General features: G+C 34.9%; 1 protein-coding gene across 6 annotated transcripts in view; it reads right to left on the bottom strand.

The window, feature by feature from the left end:
* Positions 1 to 17,645, bottom strand: part of LOC105424883 (Na channel protein 60E) — an 82,752-nt gene that overhangs the window by 17,797 nt on the left and 47,310 nt on the right. For all 6 annotated transcript variants that reach the window (XR_016138401.1, XR_967577.3, XR_003096628.2 and 3 more), the window contains exons 3-12: positions 15,904 to 16,124; positions 12,861 to 13,041; positions 9,632 to 9,709; positions 7,761 to 7,902; positions 7,210 to 7,344; positions 6,799 to 7,013; positions 4,462 to 4,937; positions 3,672 to 3,760; positions 1,900 to 3,257; positions 1,354 to 1,669 (exon numbers count right to left, since the gene is read on the bottom strand). Coding sequence is in view for 2 of the 6 variants with exons in the window: in XM_011635366.3 (XP_011633668.2) it covers positions 1,354 to 1,669; positions 1,900 to 3,257; positions 3,672 to 3,760; positions 4,462 to 4,937; positions 6,799 to 7,013; positions 7,210 to 7,344; positions 7,761 to 7,902; positions 9,632 to 9,709; positions 12,861 to 13,041; positions 15,904 to 16,124 (3,211 nt within the window). In the remaining 4 variants the exon portion in view is untranslated. The remainder of the gene's footprint in view (positions 1 to 1,353; positions 1,670 to 1,899; positions 3,258 to 3,671; positions 3,761 to 4,461; positions 4,938 to 6,798; positions 7,014 to 7,209; positions 7,345 to 7,760; positions 7,903 to 9,631; positions 9,710 to 12,860; positions 13,042 to 15,903; positions 16,125 to 17,645) is intronic.

Here is a 17,645-nt window from a genome sequence, read left to right on the forward strand (position 1 = left end):
CACGCACGCACGCACGCACGCACGCACGCACGCACGCACGCACGCACGCACGCACGCACGCACGCACGCACGCACGCACGCACGCACGCACGCACGCACGCACGCACGCACGCACGCACGCACGCACGCACGCACGCACGCACGCACGCACGCACGCACGCACGCACGCACGCACGCACGCACGCACGCACGCGGTAATTTGGATATCGGATTCGGTTTCAAAACATCAAAATGCATAAGAATACCAAGATCTAATCTCCGGACAAACATTAAATTTTTTTGGTGTGCCTATATAATTATTAAATAATAAATTAAAATTCTTATGTTCAAAATCATAATAAATTGTACAGAAAATTAAATTTACAAGTTAGATTAAATAAACAAGTATGCAACTTACATATGCATAGAAAGAATAAAGACATTTGTCTTTTTAAATTCCTAAAGATATTACATGCGCAAAGAGTTTCTGCATTGTAATGTATGCATGTCTTAAAATCATAACATCAGTAATGCCAGTTTATGTTTGTTAATATATATATATATATATATATATATATATATATTTACATATATTTATAATACATATTACAATTTTAAAACATTTATAATGCAAGAAAAAGTACAATTTATCAGAATTCAGAAAACATCTTCTTAACATCATTTTTTAATACACGTTTCTTTTCACTTGATTAATTTATTAATATTTCTTTCATATATATGTGAGTTCAATTAATGACGCAGTTTATATTGATAGTATATGATAATATAATTAAAATAATTAACATAATTAAAATAGAAAAAACGATATAACATGCTTTTGCAGTAAATATCATTTTAAATTAATATGATACAAATGAAAACAGACATATAAGGAGACATATAACTTTCAACATACCTGGATTCACGGGACCACATATAAAACATATAAAAAAAGGGACACGGAAACAACGTTCAAACAATTATTACGTATGTTTCATATAATACAATTTCAATTATCTTATATTATTATATGTACAAGTTGAACCATCTAAGTTCATGGCATATAAAATAATTGTTATAACTTTTATTACAACAGAAAACTTAGGAAATTATCGAATCAAATAATTTTGGAAAGTTTAAAAAAAAAAAATATATATATATATTGACATGAATTATTTTGCAATATTTAATGACAATGAATATTTCACAGTTCTCATTGATGATAAAAATTATAAGTTATTTAATTAGATGGTTCATTCTGGATACAAATACATAAGGCCTGCAAACAAGCAAAGGAATCAACAAACACAACACATGCCACACATATACGATCACATGATTTTGCATTTTATATCGATTCAGGATTGTACTTACGAAAACGATTATAAAATCCAGGATTGTCCAGAAACTGGTGAAGTATTTACAGAAGCCTAAAGCTAGCCATTTTAGGAGCATCTCGACGCTGAAAAGTGCGCAGAAGCCAAGATTGGTCCAATAGAGAATCTTCTTCAAAAAAGGATTGTCGTCTAAGTAGATATCCTCGAAGCACAGCGTTATGGAAGATGCGAAAATTAAAACTAGGATCATCCATTCGAAAGCGGGCGTGTCCACGACCGATAGGACAACCGTACGAACTCTTATCCACTTCTTGCCGAGGTCCGTGGCGAGGCAATGATTGATACAGTTACATCTAAACAATCATATCCATCGAACATTATCCATCATTGCAATCTAGACACTTAAATCGAAAATCAACTAACAGATTGATGAATTCATATCTTTATGAGTGATTTTTTAATATACAAGGTTTAAAATCCAATTTTTATTCATTCTAAGTTTTATCATAAAGAATTTCAATATATAACCTTTTCACTTTATAATTATTTTACACTGTTAACAAATGAAAATAGCAACACTTACTTCTGGTAGCAATGCTGCGGAAGGCAATCAAGTGGCTCCTTGCGCTGCTTGTTTCTACCAAATCCAGGAAACGAGCCCATCCCGTCGATGTATCTTCCCTTACTGTCTCTTCTACCGCCGACTGTGAGCTCGTCCACGTAACTCACGAGAGCATGCCAGGGTCGTTTTCCTATGATCTCGTCGTTCCGAATGACTGGCTTCTCCTCTGGCAACATGGCTACTTCCTCGTCCGGGTTGTTGGCGTCTTTGAGCACCTGTAGTTCTATACTCTCCTCGGGATTGGTCTCGTTGCTATTGCCCTTCTCGGTCAGTTTCTTGTTTTCCTTTACCGTCTCCTGATTGTTCTGACTGTAGGTAGTGAGAGTGGCCTGACGGTAGATCGGATCGTACGTGAAGACTGGCTGATTGAGACTTTCCTGATATGATCTATTATAAATATTGTCTTTGGGAAGGCTCAGTACGGTCTCCTGAATCGCATACTTCTCCTTGTCGGACTTGTCCATCACCTCGCGTACGATCTGCTCTAGTCGAATGTTCTTTTCATTCTCGGAGTTTTCTTTCCGATGCTTCTGCTTGCGCACGATCGACCGTATACGATCGAACGAACGCGCGAGCTTCGATTCCTCGCCAACCTCCTCTTTCTTCTGCTTCAGCTCTTCGGAATTAAAGCTATTGAGTAACAACGCCAAGAAAAGATTGAGAACCATAAAATTACCCATCACCAGAGCCGGTAGGAAGATGGCGAAACACGTGCCCGGCCCGTCGTCTCTCTCCGCACGCATGCAGTCCCATAGTGGCTCGATCCATTCGCCGCACAGAATGCGAAATATCATCATAAACGAATGGAAGAAATCATTGAAATTCCATCGCGGCACTGGATCTGGATAGAACTTGTCTAGGGTATAGTCTTTGCTAAATAGCTGCATGCCAATCACAGCGAATATATAGATCACGATCACCAATACGAAAGTCAGATTACCAAGTGCACCGATCGTTGAAATAATGATGCTGAGGAGGACCTTCATGGTCGTCCAGGATTGTGCGAGCTTCAGAACGCGTAGTAGCCTGAGGCCGCGTATCACCGATAGGCCATCCACCAACTCGAACGTTAAATCGATAAGCGACGCGGAAACGATGATCAGATCGAAGTTGTTCCAGCCGTTGTTGAAGAAGTCCTTGCTCAACGCCAAGAGCTTTAGGAAGCATTCAAATGTGAAAATGCTGGTGAACACCTTGTTGCCGATATTGAGCGCCTGCCGTATCGACTCGCTCATACCATGATGCTCCATCGCCAGAAAGCCGGTATTCAAGACGATGCAGAGGGTGATCATGAGCTCAAAGAGGGGATCTCTCACCACCTTAACGCAAATCATTCCGCAGTTCATAATAAAATTACATAAAGAAAATATTTTAAATTTATACGTATGAGTTTCTTCTTGCTCAATCAATATTATACTTTTTTTTTTTTATAATTAAAGATTAAATCCAAATCTTTTTAAAGAAATAAATATCTTACTATTGCTATTATATTTGAGGTAATATCTGTATAATTCTAAAAATTGAATTAACAAAACGTGACGAGGAAAGTGAAATAAATCCTAATATGATTACGCGCCTCGAAAAACCATTTTGTGTGGGCAGAAACCAGGTCAACTTTAAGTATATTTTATTTCGATCTATCCCACGCTAATTGGTGGTCGTTTATTTGGATCAATCACGTCTAATGCGTAACTAACTCCGGTTCCATGTTTAAAAAAAACAGATAGATTTACCTTATATAAACAATTTTGAAATCTTAGCCATCCTTCGTAATCTACGCAGCATTGAATACACTTATCGCAATTTCTATCTGGAAGATCATCTGTAAGCGTGTAATACGTTATATTATTTTACCTTTAAAATCTATGCAATTTAAATTTAAATTTAATTAAAAAATATAATAAAGATAAGATTATAATCCCTCGATCGCGAAATAATAGCGAACTACTGTACTAATTCAGACATATCCGATTTTCAATAAATAATGCAAACCATACAACCAACATTATGCTTTAAATATTCAATATTAACCATTTTAATTAATTAAATTATGGAATTATGTGAATGCAATTTAAAAAATTATTTGATTTTAATAGAAGATATTATATGAAGTTTATTTACATAATTGAATAAAAACTGGTGCTTTCTGAATCAATTAGAGAACACACAAATTTCAGTTTGCCAATTCAGTTATATAAAATAGCGTTAACATAGCAAATATTATTTTATTTTTCAATATTCAATATTGAGAATTATATAAATATATAATTATACATATAATTATATATATTTAATTATATATATAATTAAATATATAATTATATAAGTATATAAATTTTAATAAAATTACAATTACATATTGGAAAAGTAAAGTTATAAATTTTTAATTCCACTGCATCTGCATTATGATTGAGAGAAAGTCAACCTTAAATTGATCCGGAATCATTTCAACTTGTTAATTTAATAACAACCAATATTATTTCAATAAACAAATTCTGCAAACATGACAAAGTTTTCGCTCACCTAAAACTACAATGTGCGATAGGTACTCTGGCGGCAGCGTGTACATATGTTTCTTGGTTTTAACCCCGTTGCACTTGAGCACCCGAATCTCCCTATTACCGGTTCTCACCGATACAGTAACCGGCGCCGGTGGGCAATCCGGACGTATCTGTTGAACCGGTTGGACCCTGCTATGCTCCCTTGGAGATCTCTCTTGTGATTTCTCGGCGCGATGTTCCCGCGATTCGCGCTTGTCATGTTCTTCGGCAGACGTGACGTCATCACCATCGTGGTCATCCACCACCCCAGAGTCATCCAAGGATGACTGTTGATTACTATTGTTACTGGCCTGCCTGGAGTGCAACATACCCCGGTTTGGCGCTAGTCGGTGAATCGTGTTGGGTTCCGGTGGTCTGGGATTGACGTTCTGGAGTGGCAAGTGGCAAGGTCGTACATTTGAATGCCTAGGACTAGGGCTCGGACTAGGTGTCACGGATCTGCAATAAAATTCAATTTCAGAATTATATTTTAAAAAGAATTTAATATCTCATAGAAGAAACAAATTATTTCATAACAAAATTTAAATGAGAGATATTGAAATGAGTTTTATAAGAATGCACAGTTGACCTTATTCTCACATATTTGATATCTGATAGCAATTTTCATTTATTGTACATATCACAAAATGTGAGATGAAGAAACATTATTATTAGAATCAAGATTATTTTTTTTAATCTTTGTATTATTCCAAATATAACTTTCATATTTAATGAAATATTTACGATAATATTCCAGTTTCAAATCGCTAAGCAATCTGACGGATTATAATTTTAAAGGCTTAAGATTCTACTGGACAAATCAACGATTATTTAAAGCATTAAATTAATTAATCTCGGGACTGCATGGAGTTAGGTTCAACGTGAAATCGATGCTTATAGTAATGACATTAACTCTGGGAATACCAAGCACTTCCTTGATTGCATGTGTCACTAAACCAGGTCATTGCTGCTCGCTTAGATATCATGGAAATTGTAAATAACTAGGACTAAAGGAAAGTTTACAATTTATTGCTAAAATTGATTGAATTGATGCATTAAAAACTTATAAAGAATGTGTCGGAAAATAAAGTTTGAACAAGATAATCTTTTTATAATTAGATTGTCACAAGAAATTAGCTATAAATTTGAAAAAAAAAAAAAATACTTTATATAATTCAAAAGCAGCTTTTTCTCATTATATCGCAATTAATTTCTTTAAAAATAATATAATAAATACTCTATTATAAATACTCTATTTTGGTTTAATTTATTATGGTATTTAAAATAATCGTTATTCTTTCTACCTAATCTTTATAATTAATTTAAAGAAAGGAAGGATCTAGTTTAAGAAAAATATTAAAGCATCAAATAATCATTTAATTATAAACATTTGAATAATAAAAGATCCGATTAATCTTTATGAACATAAATAGATCACAAAGTTTTATTCTTTATCTTATTTCAAGCAAACTTTGATTTAATAGAATTGTAATATAATAAAAGATTAGCTAAAATTGATTAAATAGAAAGCATTTTATTAAATTTCTAATAAATATTAGAGTTAATAAACAAATTCGTAGATAAAGGCAGTAGCAATTTTAAGATAGATTTATATAAAGCTCATCAGAATATACGTTTCATGTGACATGGTTATCATTATAAGATTGCAAGCTCCATTTTTCCTCTGCTTTTATTACAATTCCTTGAAAATGAGAGCGTTTATGATGTTTCTTTCTCTCTTTCTAGAACAAACTTGCCGTAGTTTAACAACTTCGCAGCTGCTTTTATATATACATGTACAGAGGTTTAGATATTACTTTAAACTTTCGTCCTAGTATAAGATCCGTAGAAGAGAGTACCGAATAGTTTTAGCGCGGAAGTGCTGATAGGATTAAGATCTTTTCTGTTACACTGGTTACAACTTTTTACTTAGAGAAATAAATGCGCTTTTAGCTTCATATGTAAAAGAGATAAAAGAATATTTTTATATTTTTTTAACTTATACTTAATTTTGTTTTAAATTATTTTTTTTCTTGAATAAAAATTAAAATAAATTTATATACAATTCTCATCTCCTCAATTTCCCCATTTATGAAAGTTTTATACATAAATAAATATTCATAAATAAATATTCAAATTAACAATTATATTTTAATATGTTTAATTGTATTTAACTAGAATGTAGTTAACTCTCTCGATTAAAACAAAACTAAAAGACTTATTCTATTTGTATGACTTAGTAATTTGCAAGCACGACATGCGTGTTTCAGTAATAATGATCGTGATAAATCGAGTCGACCGTAAATACAGATATAGAAACCTGCTGCGTGCACCACCGTTTTTCTCCTGACCGGCGCTACTCCTCCCGCGCTTTCTTCTACGCGTCTTCTTCCTCGTATAACTACTGAGCAAAACTCCTTTACGAGCGTCTATTCTCTTCTGTTTATCTTTCGTCAATGTCTTAATGTTGATTTTCGACGGGTCGAAACTAAACGTCGAGTCCTCACGATGATCCGTTAAGTCTTTCCTTCGTTCCTGCATACAAAATACTCTATTAAATGTAATAGCGTGAGAAAGAACATAACAAAAATAATCGAGCAATCAAATGTGTTATATGATTTCTAAAGGATTATTGTAAAACACAATTTTTTTTTAATAAAAGGTATTTGAATTAATATCGTAGGTTCAGCTTTAAAGTAAGATATGCCCCAATTTGAAGTAAAGCGCATACCTCATTTGTAATCTCAGCTTCTTCCTCATAACTCAATGCCACGACGGCCAGCATCAAGTTCAGAAGATAAAAGGATCCAAAAAAAACGACGACTGTGAAGAATGTGACGCTAATAGGTCCGCACGCCGATAATACCTGTTTCACGAAACTTCATTTATCATTTTTATAATAGTCTATATATATATATAAATATAATATATATAATATTTATAATAACATTGCGTTCATATTCTTTTGAAGAATGCAATGATTGAAATTTCGCAAAATTCAAATTTCATTTTCAAATTTCAATTTATATTTGTGATAATTATTATTAAAAACTTCTCTATCAATTTCCTAAATAATTTCCTAAATTGATATCGCTTAATATCAATTCGAAGAACAAACAAAGTCATTATGAATAATGAAAAGCTTTCCAAGAAACCTATTTATCTAATTTTCTCAAAAGAACACGTCGAGGAAATCTGAAGGCATGAGAAAAACGTTCGACTTTTGCTACAGTCTCTATCTATATCGCGAGACGAACAAAGAAAAATCTTTCAGACGACGACCTTGTTGTAGACATCCTCCCAGTAATCCAAGGTAATCAACTGAAAGGTTGTGAGCATCGACCACAGGAAATTATCGAAGTTGGTGTAACCGTGGTTTGGATTAGGGCCAACGCAGAGACAAGTGTAGCTCTCGTTGCAGTGCCTGGAAAATAGGTAAGATCCACATTGCTGACACTGCAATATCCGTAATAGCTGCGAGAACGTTTCAAGTGTCCGCAATATATTATCAAGTGTGGAAATATTACTCCCTGCGGTCTTTACCGCATCACCTTAGGTCTGCATAATTATCGACTGCACTCGTGAGATATAAAAATAATTAATGCTTCATTATTTTGCGATATTAAAATTAGAAAATCATAACGTGTATTTTTGTTATTGCATTCTACAATATTTTTCCTCTCTCAAAGAAAATATCGTGTCGTCTCGGTATTCACTTATTTTCTTTCATGCAATATTCTTTATAATTAAAAGATAAGTGATATTAACGAAATTTGGATAATATCCATCATTATCTGTATCAACATCTGCATTGCATGAAAAAAGAAACAAATGTTAGTTATACAGTTCTCTATATGTAAAACATCCGTGGAAAATTGAAGGATGTAATATTTCCATGCGTCACGGCTGGCGGAGTTTCTTACAGGAATATCTTGTCGAAAGTGCAAAGAAACCGTCAGCTTCGGACGTATCGATCGAATAAAAAGCCTATTTTCCGCGGGACACCGCACCGATATCGAAAGAGCGCCGTAAAGTTCGTGCACCGCAGTAAAGTAGTAAAGCTTTTGCAAACTTATTTATACGAGCCGGGCGAATTCCGTCGCGCGTACGTGCGCCCGGTGTAATCATTTGGGGAATGGATGCTCCCTGCAAATCAATAAATATATAGAGATGTGCTCGCACGTTCGCCAAACCGCATAAAAGTAAACCGACCAACGATACGCTCGCGCGATCAAATATAACCGGATATCATAATGGAAATATCTTTACGACTCTGTGATTAACTAGAAACTATGAGAAATAATTGTACAATATTGTCGGTAATTATCTGTAATTATCTATATAAAACTTCGCCGATGTTTTTACATAATTATCGATAATCAACGATGATTGATGTGTCTCGACGTAACGAAAAACAATTATGTTATTTTTCGAAGTCGTTAAAACGTATTTGAACGTCCATGACGAAATATATTATAAAAAAAAAAAAAAAAAAAAAAAAAAAAAAAAAAATATTTTTATGATATATAATTACTCAAATACTTTCGATTTCAGGGTTAGATAGAAAAGCATAATTATACAGTTTCATAAATCTTACTGTACTAATTATCTTAATTTTGTAATGTAAATTCTGTAAATTTTAATTATATAATATTTTATTAACTAATTATCAATCATTTCATATTATGTTATTGATTCATATAAAAAGCGATAGCTAAATAAGATAGATTCTGCAAGTGATTACAGTCCGCGACTAGTCGGCCGCGCAAGGAGTACGTCTGCAGTATGTTCTCCATTGATTTTCTTTCTAAAGGGGACACGAAATTTTTGTAACTGAAAGCTAGCTCTCGCAGACGCTTTACTTGACTTCGGATAAATTTTTCTACAACGTGGAATGGCGTTTCCGTCGAGTAGTCAAAAACTCGTGAATTTCTCGAGTATTGAGAAAAATAAACGTGAGAGATTTGAGAAATTTCGTTATAGAATAGACGTATATGGATTGAGAAGAAGTACCCTCGCGAATTTGTCATTTTTCTCACGAAGGAGAAATCGAATGGTGCTCGTCTGGAGATGTTGATGCGTAGAACCGCGTCTCTTGAATTAGCTTATCTAAAGTGGAATCGGGGGTGAGGGATAAGTAGAGAAACACCAACCTGGCGCCGGTTACGTTGCCACAGATGATCGGCTCCTCGTCCTCATTGAACGCCCAATTGGATGAGTTCCAAGTCCACCTGTTGGCGACACGAAAATTCCGTTAGCGTTCCTGCACCAAGTCCTCCAAGGCCCGTGATCTCCGGAGATTTAAAGCGAGAGAATTACATATCCGCCGCCTTTCCGTGTGTTCTCTCGCGGGGCAGTCAATTTATCAAATCAATTTTTCTCAATTTGGCGCTGTCCAATACGGCATAGACGAATCAAATCAACCTCGAATAATGCCCGACAAAAAAGACTGACGATGTAAAAGACAGACGTGTGAGATCGCGCGTCTACGAGCGTAGTTATAAACCAATAGCAAAATTTATTTATAGAATATATCGTAACTCGCTTTGTGATAGAGTATACAAATTTCGTATACATATACGTTCCTTTTTCTTTTTAAAAATCATCTCAATCACTTTTAATTATTTGTAACACATCAGAGATGACCATCAATATTAATCAACACCGAGTATCATTAATTTCTTACCTTCATCGAAGGTTGCATTTGCTAAACCGCGATTTCGATTAGCTGAGCGACACAAAATTGGGATCATGCGGCTACATTCGCAGCTAAATTAACACGGCGAGAATACACGTGCTTATTTGCTTATAAGCGCTTTCACTTGCGGTCGCATTTCCTCGTCATGATGAGCGGCAAGATCATCGTATCGCGTAACGATATCCATCCATGACAGGAATACAACGTGCAGCTATGCCATTCAGTTTAATCGATGTGAAGTGTAATATATCCTACTGAGCGTAACAAATTGCCACATAGTGTTTCACTTCAATCATTTGTTGAAAAGTTATATGTAGATGTGTTTTAAAAAATATGAGCTCGTGTATACTCTTATGTATATTTTTAATCACGTTTCTCTCTGATCGATATTCGTATTAATGTCTGCAAAGTTAAATGCGAAAAATATATAAATTTACTTCAAAATTTTGTAAAAAAGTCTAAATTTAATAATTTCGAATAAGATAACATTTTTCATAGATCTAAATCAGAAATCGAAAGCTATACACATATCAGATATTTTTTCAATCAGCCAATAATTTATAATTTAAATTTATGGCATGAGTCTCAAGACACTAAATAAAATTTTCGTTGTATGCGAGTCGCAGACTTCTCGAAACCGAAGTTCATAAATAATGCGACCATTCTCGCGTTTTTTTGCAACTACCCACTTTTTTCCACTTCGAGCTGCGCGCATACTCTCGCATAAATCACCCTGTGTACCTCAGCTCTCGTGGAAAAACGCTTCGTGCTTTTCGAGGGTGTCTACCGGTCGGCGTTTTAATGCGATGCATTGCGTAACGGCGTGTCCGTCCGTGCGTCTCCCCGAAAAGCGTCACGTTACGCATCCGCGATCCGAGCGCGGATCGATGTTGTCGGGTTGAAAAGCGCGGACAATGAGATCCGCCGACGGATAGCTTCCTAAGCATGCGGCAAGCGACCCGTTTGGTATCGCACGACCGGAAACTCGATAGCGATGCTCGTAAACGCGCTCGCGCCGAGGATGCGGAAACGAATGCTTGTTGGGAAGCGGTGCACCACACCAACCACAGTGACGGATTGCAACATATATACTACCAACGTATCTCGCTTTCGTATTCGCCGTTTCAATCTCTTTGGCATCTCCCAGTCAAAGTCTGTTCTTTTTTTCAACTACTTTTCCAATTGTGGACAATATTTAAATCTCTGAATTATTACAGACTGGTGGTGCAATATTTTATTTATAATGTTAATTAACCCTGCGCTGTCCATTTGGGGATTTAAAGATTCAGATGATTTTTTTTACTTTTAATTGTTTGGTACAACAATAAGAAGGGGTCAGTTTTTCTGTCTAAAAAGAGTTATTGATAATGGGGACTTATCAATCAATAATTATTTGCAGTTGGTATCATTATATTATTGTAAATAGTAATCTTGATTTGTATAAAATTAAATAAGAACTTGTTTTATGTGCACGTATAAAAAAAGTTATAAATTCTTTATCGCAACATTGCATTTTGTGGATTCTGCTCAAATTCGGCCATATATATAAAAAAAAAAGATGTTTTAGATATAATTATACAATCATATTCTTAAATGTTGAGACAGTATATCGGAATTTTTAAAAATTTTTTAGAACCCAAAAACCCTTTGAAAAAATCCTTCCTTTAAATACTTTGACTAAGTGAAATTGGACTGCGGAGGATTAATTCATGTTTCTATTAATTCATACAAAAAATTGAACTGGCGTCAATACATAATCCCTAGCTATAAATAATTTTCTGGTTTGTAATTGGTGCACTCTGAATACAATGTTTTTATAAGAATATAATCTTATTTTCATTGTTAACAATAATCATTTAGAGAAAAAATATATCCATGTGATTCTTAAAAGTATGTTTTCGCTAAAAAATTTATTGAATTCCTCGTTAATATCGTCGGGCCTTGGATCTCCGTTTATCAAGATCCATTACTGAGCTTGCGGAAACCGTGTCGTTGATTATGGTCGGACTACTGCGACGATTAAGCTCCGCTTTAAACGATCCTGTACGATTTACATATCTGTGGCGATGCACAGAACGCGCTTATCTTGATTACTCGGAATGATCCTTCTCGCCTTCATGTCTTTAATCAAACATTTCCACCTTCGCGCAACCTACGATCTATTTTGTGATACGACTAATTTGAGTGTAATATTTATCGATTAGTTTCATATTGGTCAAAATGTGATTTTTGTAAACTTAAAGATTTATTGCATTCTACGTTAACAATATCGCAGATAGAATGTGATATATTATCTTTTTGTTGCATCGATACCATGTTTGCAAAGTAATATTTCATCGGAAATGTACTTATATCTAAAAACATGCAAAAATAACGAAAGAGTTTCTGCGCTGAAATATCGAAAGTTTTCCAACTGCATTGCGAAAAATGTCTCTTTAGCAAAATCCACGAAATCATATTTTTTCAACGATCAATTTAATACGATAAAATTCTTCAAAATTCTCTTATAGAATCAATTTTAGATTTTATAATTTAAAGAAATGTCAAATATTTTTTAAATAATAGTACGGATAATAATATTTAGAAAGGTTAAGAATATTTTGCGATACTTTTCAGAGAAGAATAAAAATTCAGAAGTAATTAAAAACGGATTTAACATAAGCGTGATGATGAAAATATCTTACTCCATCCAGTCGATTTGCGTGGCGTTTGGCTCTTGATGCTTCACACATTTATTCCTAAGTTCGCCCATATAAACTTGCAAGGCGAACAGTGCAAAAACCATCAGGCAAAAAATTGTCAGCGTCATTACTTCGGCAAGTTGCTTGAAACTGTGCAACAGTGCGTTGATGATAGTCTTCAGACCTGTACAAACAAATCAATTTTTAAAATTGGACAATTTTTTATTTTATTATCAAGCAAAATTTTCACTTATTCAGCATCGTCAATAAAATTAATTAGATTTGAAGTTGTTTTAAGGTTACCGTAAGTTATCTAATATTAACAATTAAATTAATTGTCGCAGCAAATAATCTCCCGTTATTTATATTTTTTAATTTATTTAAGCAATTTAATCTTCGTACGTGTTTTAGATTATTAACACCTGTTATTATCTTGACAAGTAAATTGTAGTCGATTTTTCCGTGACTGCGGCGACTTTACTTGAGAAACGTCCTATTGATCTGCTGCTAGAAGATGCGTTATTCACCGGTGCCACTCCAGCGTGTCGTTAGCAGGGCATTCATTTCATCGGCCTTTGGGAATCTAGCAAGCAAACCACCCCGAGGCCTCTAACTGAAAACGCCATGCCGCGAGTTCGCTTCGATCTCCTGTCAGATTGTATGTCTGATAATTTCGATCATTTTTTTCAGGATTATCAAGAAATTCTTGGAGAGAACGGAGATTCCCAATTTGCAGTATTAACTCAACACGCTCGCGAATATCACTATTTCCTCATCCATTTTTGCTTTGATTCCGATATTGGAATGTATAGAGAAAAAAAATCTTTTGCAGTGGAATCGATAAATCACGTTTGGTATGAATAGCTATGTACATTCGCGCACTTTTTCGATTTACACGCGCGGCGTTCGAAATCGATATCAAACGAACCGTCAAGATAAATCATCGGTCCCTTTCATACGATAGATGTGAAACGAAACAGTCTTGATAATATGTGGAATAATCTGGCAGTCCACAAGACCGTTGAGAGACGACATTTGTCGCGTTTCAGTTCCCTGTCCATGTGTGAACTTTGGATAAAGTTCGCCGCTCTCGGTATACACGACGACAGTCATATCTTTCTTCTCGGCGGAAACTTAAATCCGCTTCCGTCATCCTGGGACCTCAGCCGCTTTGTGTTTTTCATTCAAGTGGCCAGCGGCTGTTCCTGCTGCTTTATGGTTTCCCATTATGTCTTTTTGATCTCTTTAATTTAGCTAAGCTCGCTTTTGACCAAGTTGCTTTGACGATCTGTTAGTTCCCATGTCTTTTCCGCTTTCTGGCCTTGTTATTTCAAGTTAAAGTGTCGACGTACTTAGTCTAAAGTTATTTGATGTATTGCGTTGAGTCAGTATTGTAGTTTTGTTTTGCATGTACTTTATTTCGATAATTTTCTCCGCTTTTATCTTTTGCCACTAACATCGCTACGATAATCAACAGAAACAGGGAGAACTAAAAAAAACTAAAAAAATTATATACGAAAAGTTTAATTAAATGGAATTGTTGAAAGTATCAAAGAAAAGTATCGATTCAAGAATTAATAAATTAAAAGTAACTCGAGTTAAGTTAAATTTATAAGCTACTTTGTAATTTTAAAGCGACATAAATTTCGACTAAAATAAATACGCAAATTTCTTCTGCCTTATCGTTCGAGCGGTGAAGCTTCAACGATTTTAGACCCAAACTTTTTCGGATGATCTTTACTCTTGAGGATTGTTCTCGGCAAAATGTCATCGAGGGAATATAAGCGAGATAAATGAACCTTTTCTCGACTTGCGCTATAAATTCGATCGCATCCATAAATTCTTCGGGTCAGTAAATCAAAGATAAAATTCGGACCGCGCTCGTGTCTTTGCTCTCGTTTTCTACGCATCATCGTGAACCGCCCATCGTTTGCGCATTTCATATCGTCAAATCCATCATTGTTGATCATTGCAAATGTACTTGTATCGTGACACACAACGAATCAAGGATTACGAGTTTCTCTATCCGGCCACGATGCGAACCTGGCAATTCCGGTTAACGCATGTTCACTGATTTACGAAATCGTATTCGCCCGAGCGTGGATTCTCGGTACTGAATATTGCAAGGAATAAACAATTACGCGACAAACACGAAGCGAAATCAATGTTTCGCTAAACGAACATGTTAATATATAATCATGGACAACTGCAAAAAAGATCCGTTCTGCGAGCATTTAGTCATGTATGCGGAATATTGGACGATGAATTCTGATGTGTGGAATATAATTTCGATCGAGCTATATTAATAATATTGTAAAGATAATAATAATAACGCGTGTCAAAGGGGATGCATATATAAATATCTAAATAATCAACTACGTAACGTTGCGACGAATTTCGCGGCGATTGTCATTCAATTTCTGTCACGCAAATGGATTAACGCGATAAATCACGATGAGTCACATGGTGCGCACAATCAAGCGATTTTTAGCTATCCAGGCTGATCATTTATGCTCATTTCAGCGAAACGTATATAAATGCGGGCTTGATTTAATGCTGGAATTTATATGAGAAACGGCTCGGTTTATTTGCAACTGATTAATACGTGTCCGCCAATATCGATCGCGCGCATTTAATCGTTGCAGCTTAAAACACGTTACTTAATATTTTGTTAGCTGTAATCAATACATGTCGACAATTACAAATTGCAATATTCATAAATAAATATAAATATTATATATAAAATTATATATAAAATATATATATAAAAATATTTTATTTCCGAGAGAAAACGAATAATCATTGATTTTTAACTTTACGCTTAATTATGTTGATTAATCGCGAAAATGGCGTACTAGAATTTCTTTAAACTTAAAAATTAACTTTTTTATGATATTATTTTTATTGAGTTTTCGAGAGAATGCGTTAGAGATCGCTGTTGCGACAAACTTTCTAATCAAAGCAAGGAATTCCGATTCCATCTTTCTTGATCATTTTTGATCAAATCAAACGCAACGAGACATACGCCTCAAATTCGCTGTATTACCTGGCATAATGGATACAGTCTTAAGTGCTCTCAATACTCTGAACGTCCTGAGACCGGCTAGATTCCCGACTTCCATCCCGATAGTGGCGTATCCGCTGGTAATCACCACGAAGTCCAACCAATTCCAGGGATTCCGTAGATAAGTGTACTTGTTCAGTATAAATCCCTTCGCAATTGATTTTATCACCATTTCCGCCGTGTATATGGCTAGGAAGATATATCTAGAACATGAGAAACACCGAATGTCAGATCAACTAGCCGCTACCGTTCGTTATCGGATCCCGACATGTTTACGGGAAAGTCAAAATGTTATACAGAACGTGTCTGAACTATCGCAGTTTCCTGTAACCAGCTTTGACAAATTTATTCCATAACGAAAAGTCGTCGCAATTTTATGTGATTCTCGGAAAGCGTAAACATTAGCGTAATTATTTTTTAAAAATATTTAATAATATTTGATAATATTAATGCGTTCGATTCACGAACGAATTGTTCGCGCAATTTTTTTATATTAAATTTAAATATTCTCAGTCTTTTTAAATATTTTTTAGTCATACAATATTATAAATATTATATATGTATGTATCTGCGATTTATTGAGAATAAAGTAAAATATTTGCTCTTTACAATACACTAAAAACAATATTTTTGCACTTGATTAAACTTTACACAAATTAAACTTTATATTTCAAATTGGGATTAGATATAAATTTGAACTCTTGCGGCCATGTAAATCACCTTGTTCTATAAACGCCTGTATCGAATCAATCATTTCAAGCGTATTACAAACACAGACTTGCTAGCAATCAATTTAACTTTCCCAACCATACAAATATATATCATGTTTATAAAACAAGCATCTTATGAAAAAAATCTTTATATTACGCATTTACGTTGTTGAAACGTTACATAAACCGTCATACAGAAGTGTCATTGTTAAAGACATTTTAGTCGCATTTCTCTACATACCAGAGTTTATTTACCATTTGTAAAAAAAATTTTATCGAATATTCCGAATCAACAATCAATATTCTTCGTGAATCTCTTCTCTCGTTGGTGCCGGTGAAAAGAATTTCGACCCAATTCGACGGTTGTAGTGCATCTTTAAAGCTTCCATCCGCGTCTCGGACGTCGGCGCCTTGCGGCATTCCGACCACCTTCACGCGGAAATGCGCTGGCGCTGCACCATCCGATGCATCCCCCGGATTGCCTGCATTCTGCTCCGAGGGATAACCGATACGGAATAACCGCAGCGCGTCTGCCTTTGTTTCCGCTTTTGTGCGACGTGATGAGATGCTCTCCCTCATCGCGTAACGACGTGAACGATTCTGATGAATATTTTGCACGAGTGCAAAGATGCACGAGATTGCGTTCGAATGATTGAAAATAGCGCGACAACGTCGAAATACTAAGTATTATTGTGAATATTAAGTATCTTAATATTCACAATAATACTTAGTACCTAGTACCTAGTACCTATCGACGTTAATTAATAGTCATGCTTGAGCAAACGCAAATTTATTTCATTCTGTAATAAATTAACAATTTTAAACAGAGCTTTCTTTTCTCCTTTGAGAATTATTGATAAAATACTTGTATTTTCCAGACCCCAAATTGTTTAAAATGTACATAAGCTCTTTATTATATTAAACGAGTTAGGTCAATTAACTTCGCGAGAGGAATTCTAAAGAGATCGCTTATTCACCACTTTGAAAGCTCGTTAATCTGACACGCCTTCGCTC

Source organism: Pogonomyrmex barbatus, unplaced genomic scaffold (genome assembly GCF_055798465.1).
Source record: "Pogonomyrmex barbatus isolate J1 unplaced genomic scaffold, ASM5579846v1 scaffold14, whole genome shotgun sequence".
NCBI lineage: Eukaryota > Metazoa > Arthropoda > Insecta > Hymenoptera > Formicidae > Pogonomyrmex > Pogonomyrmex barbatus.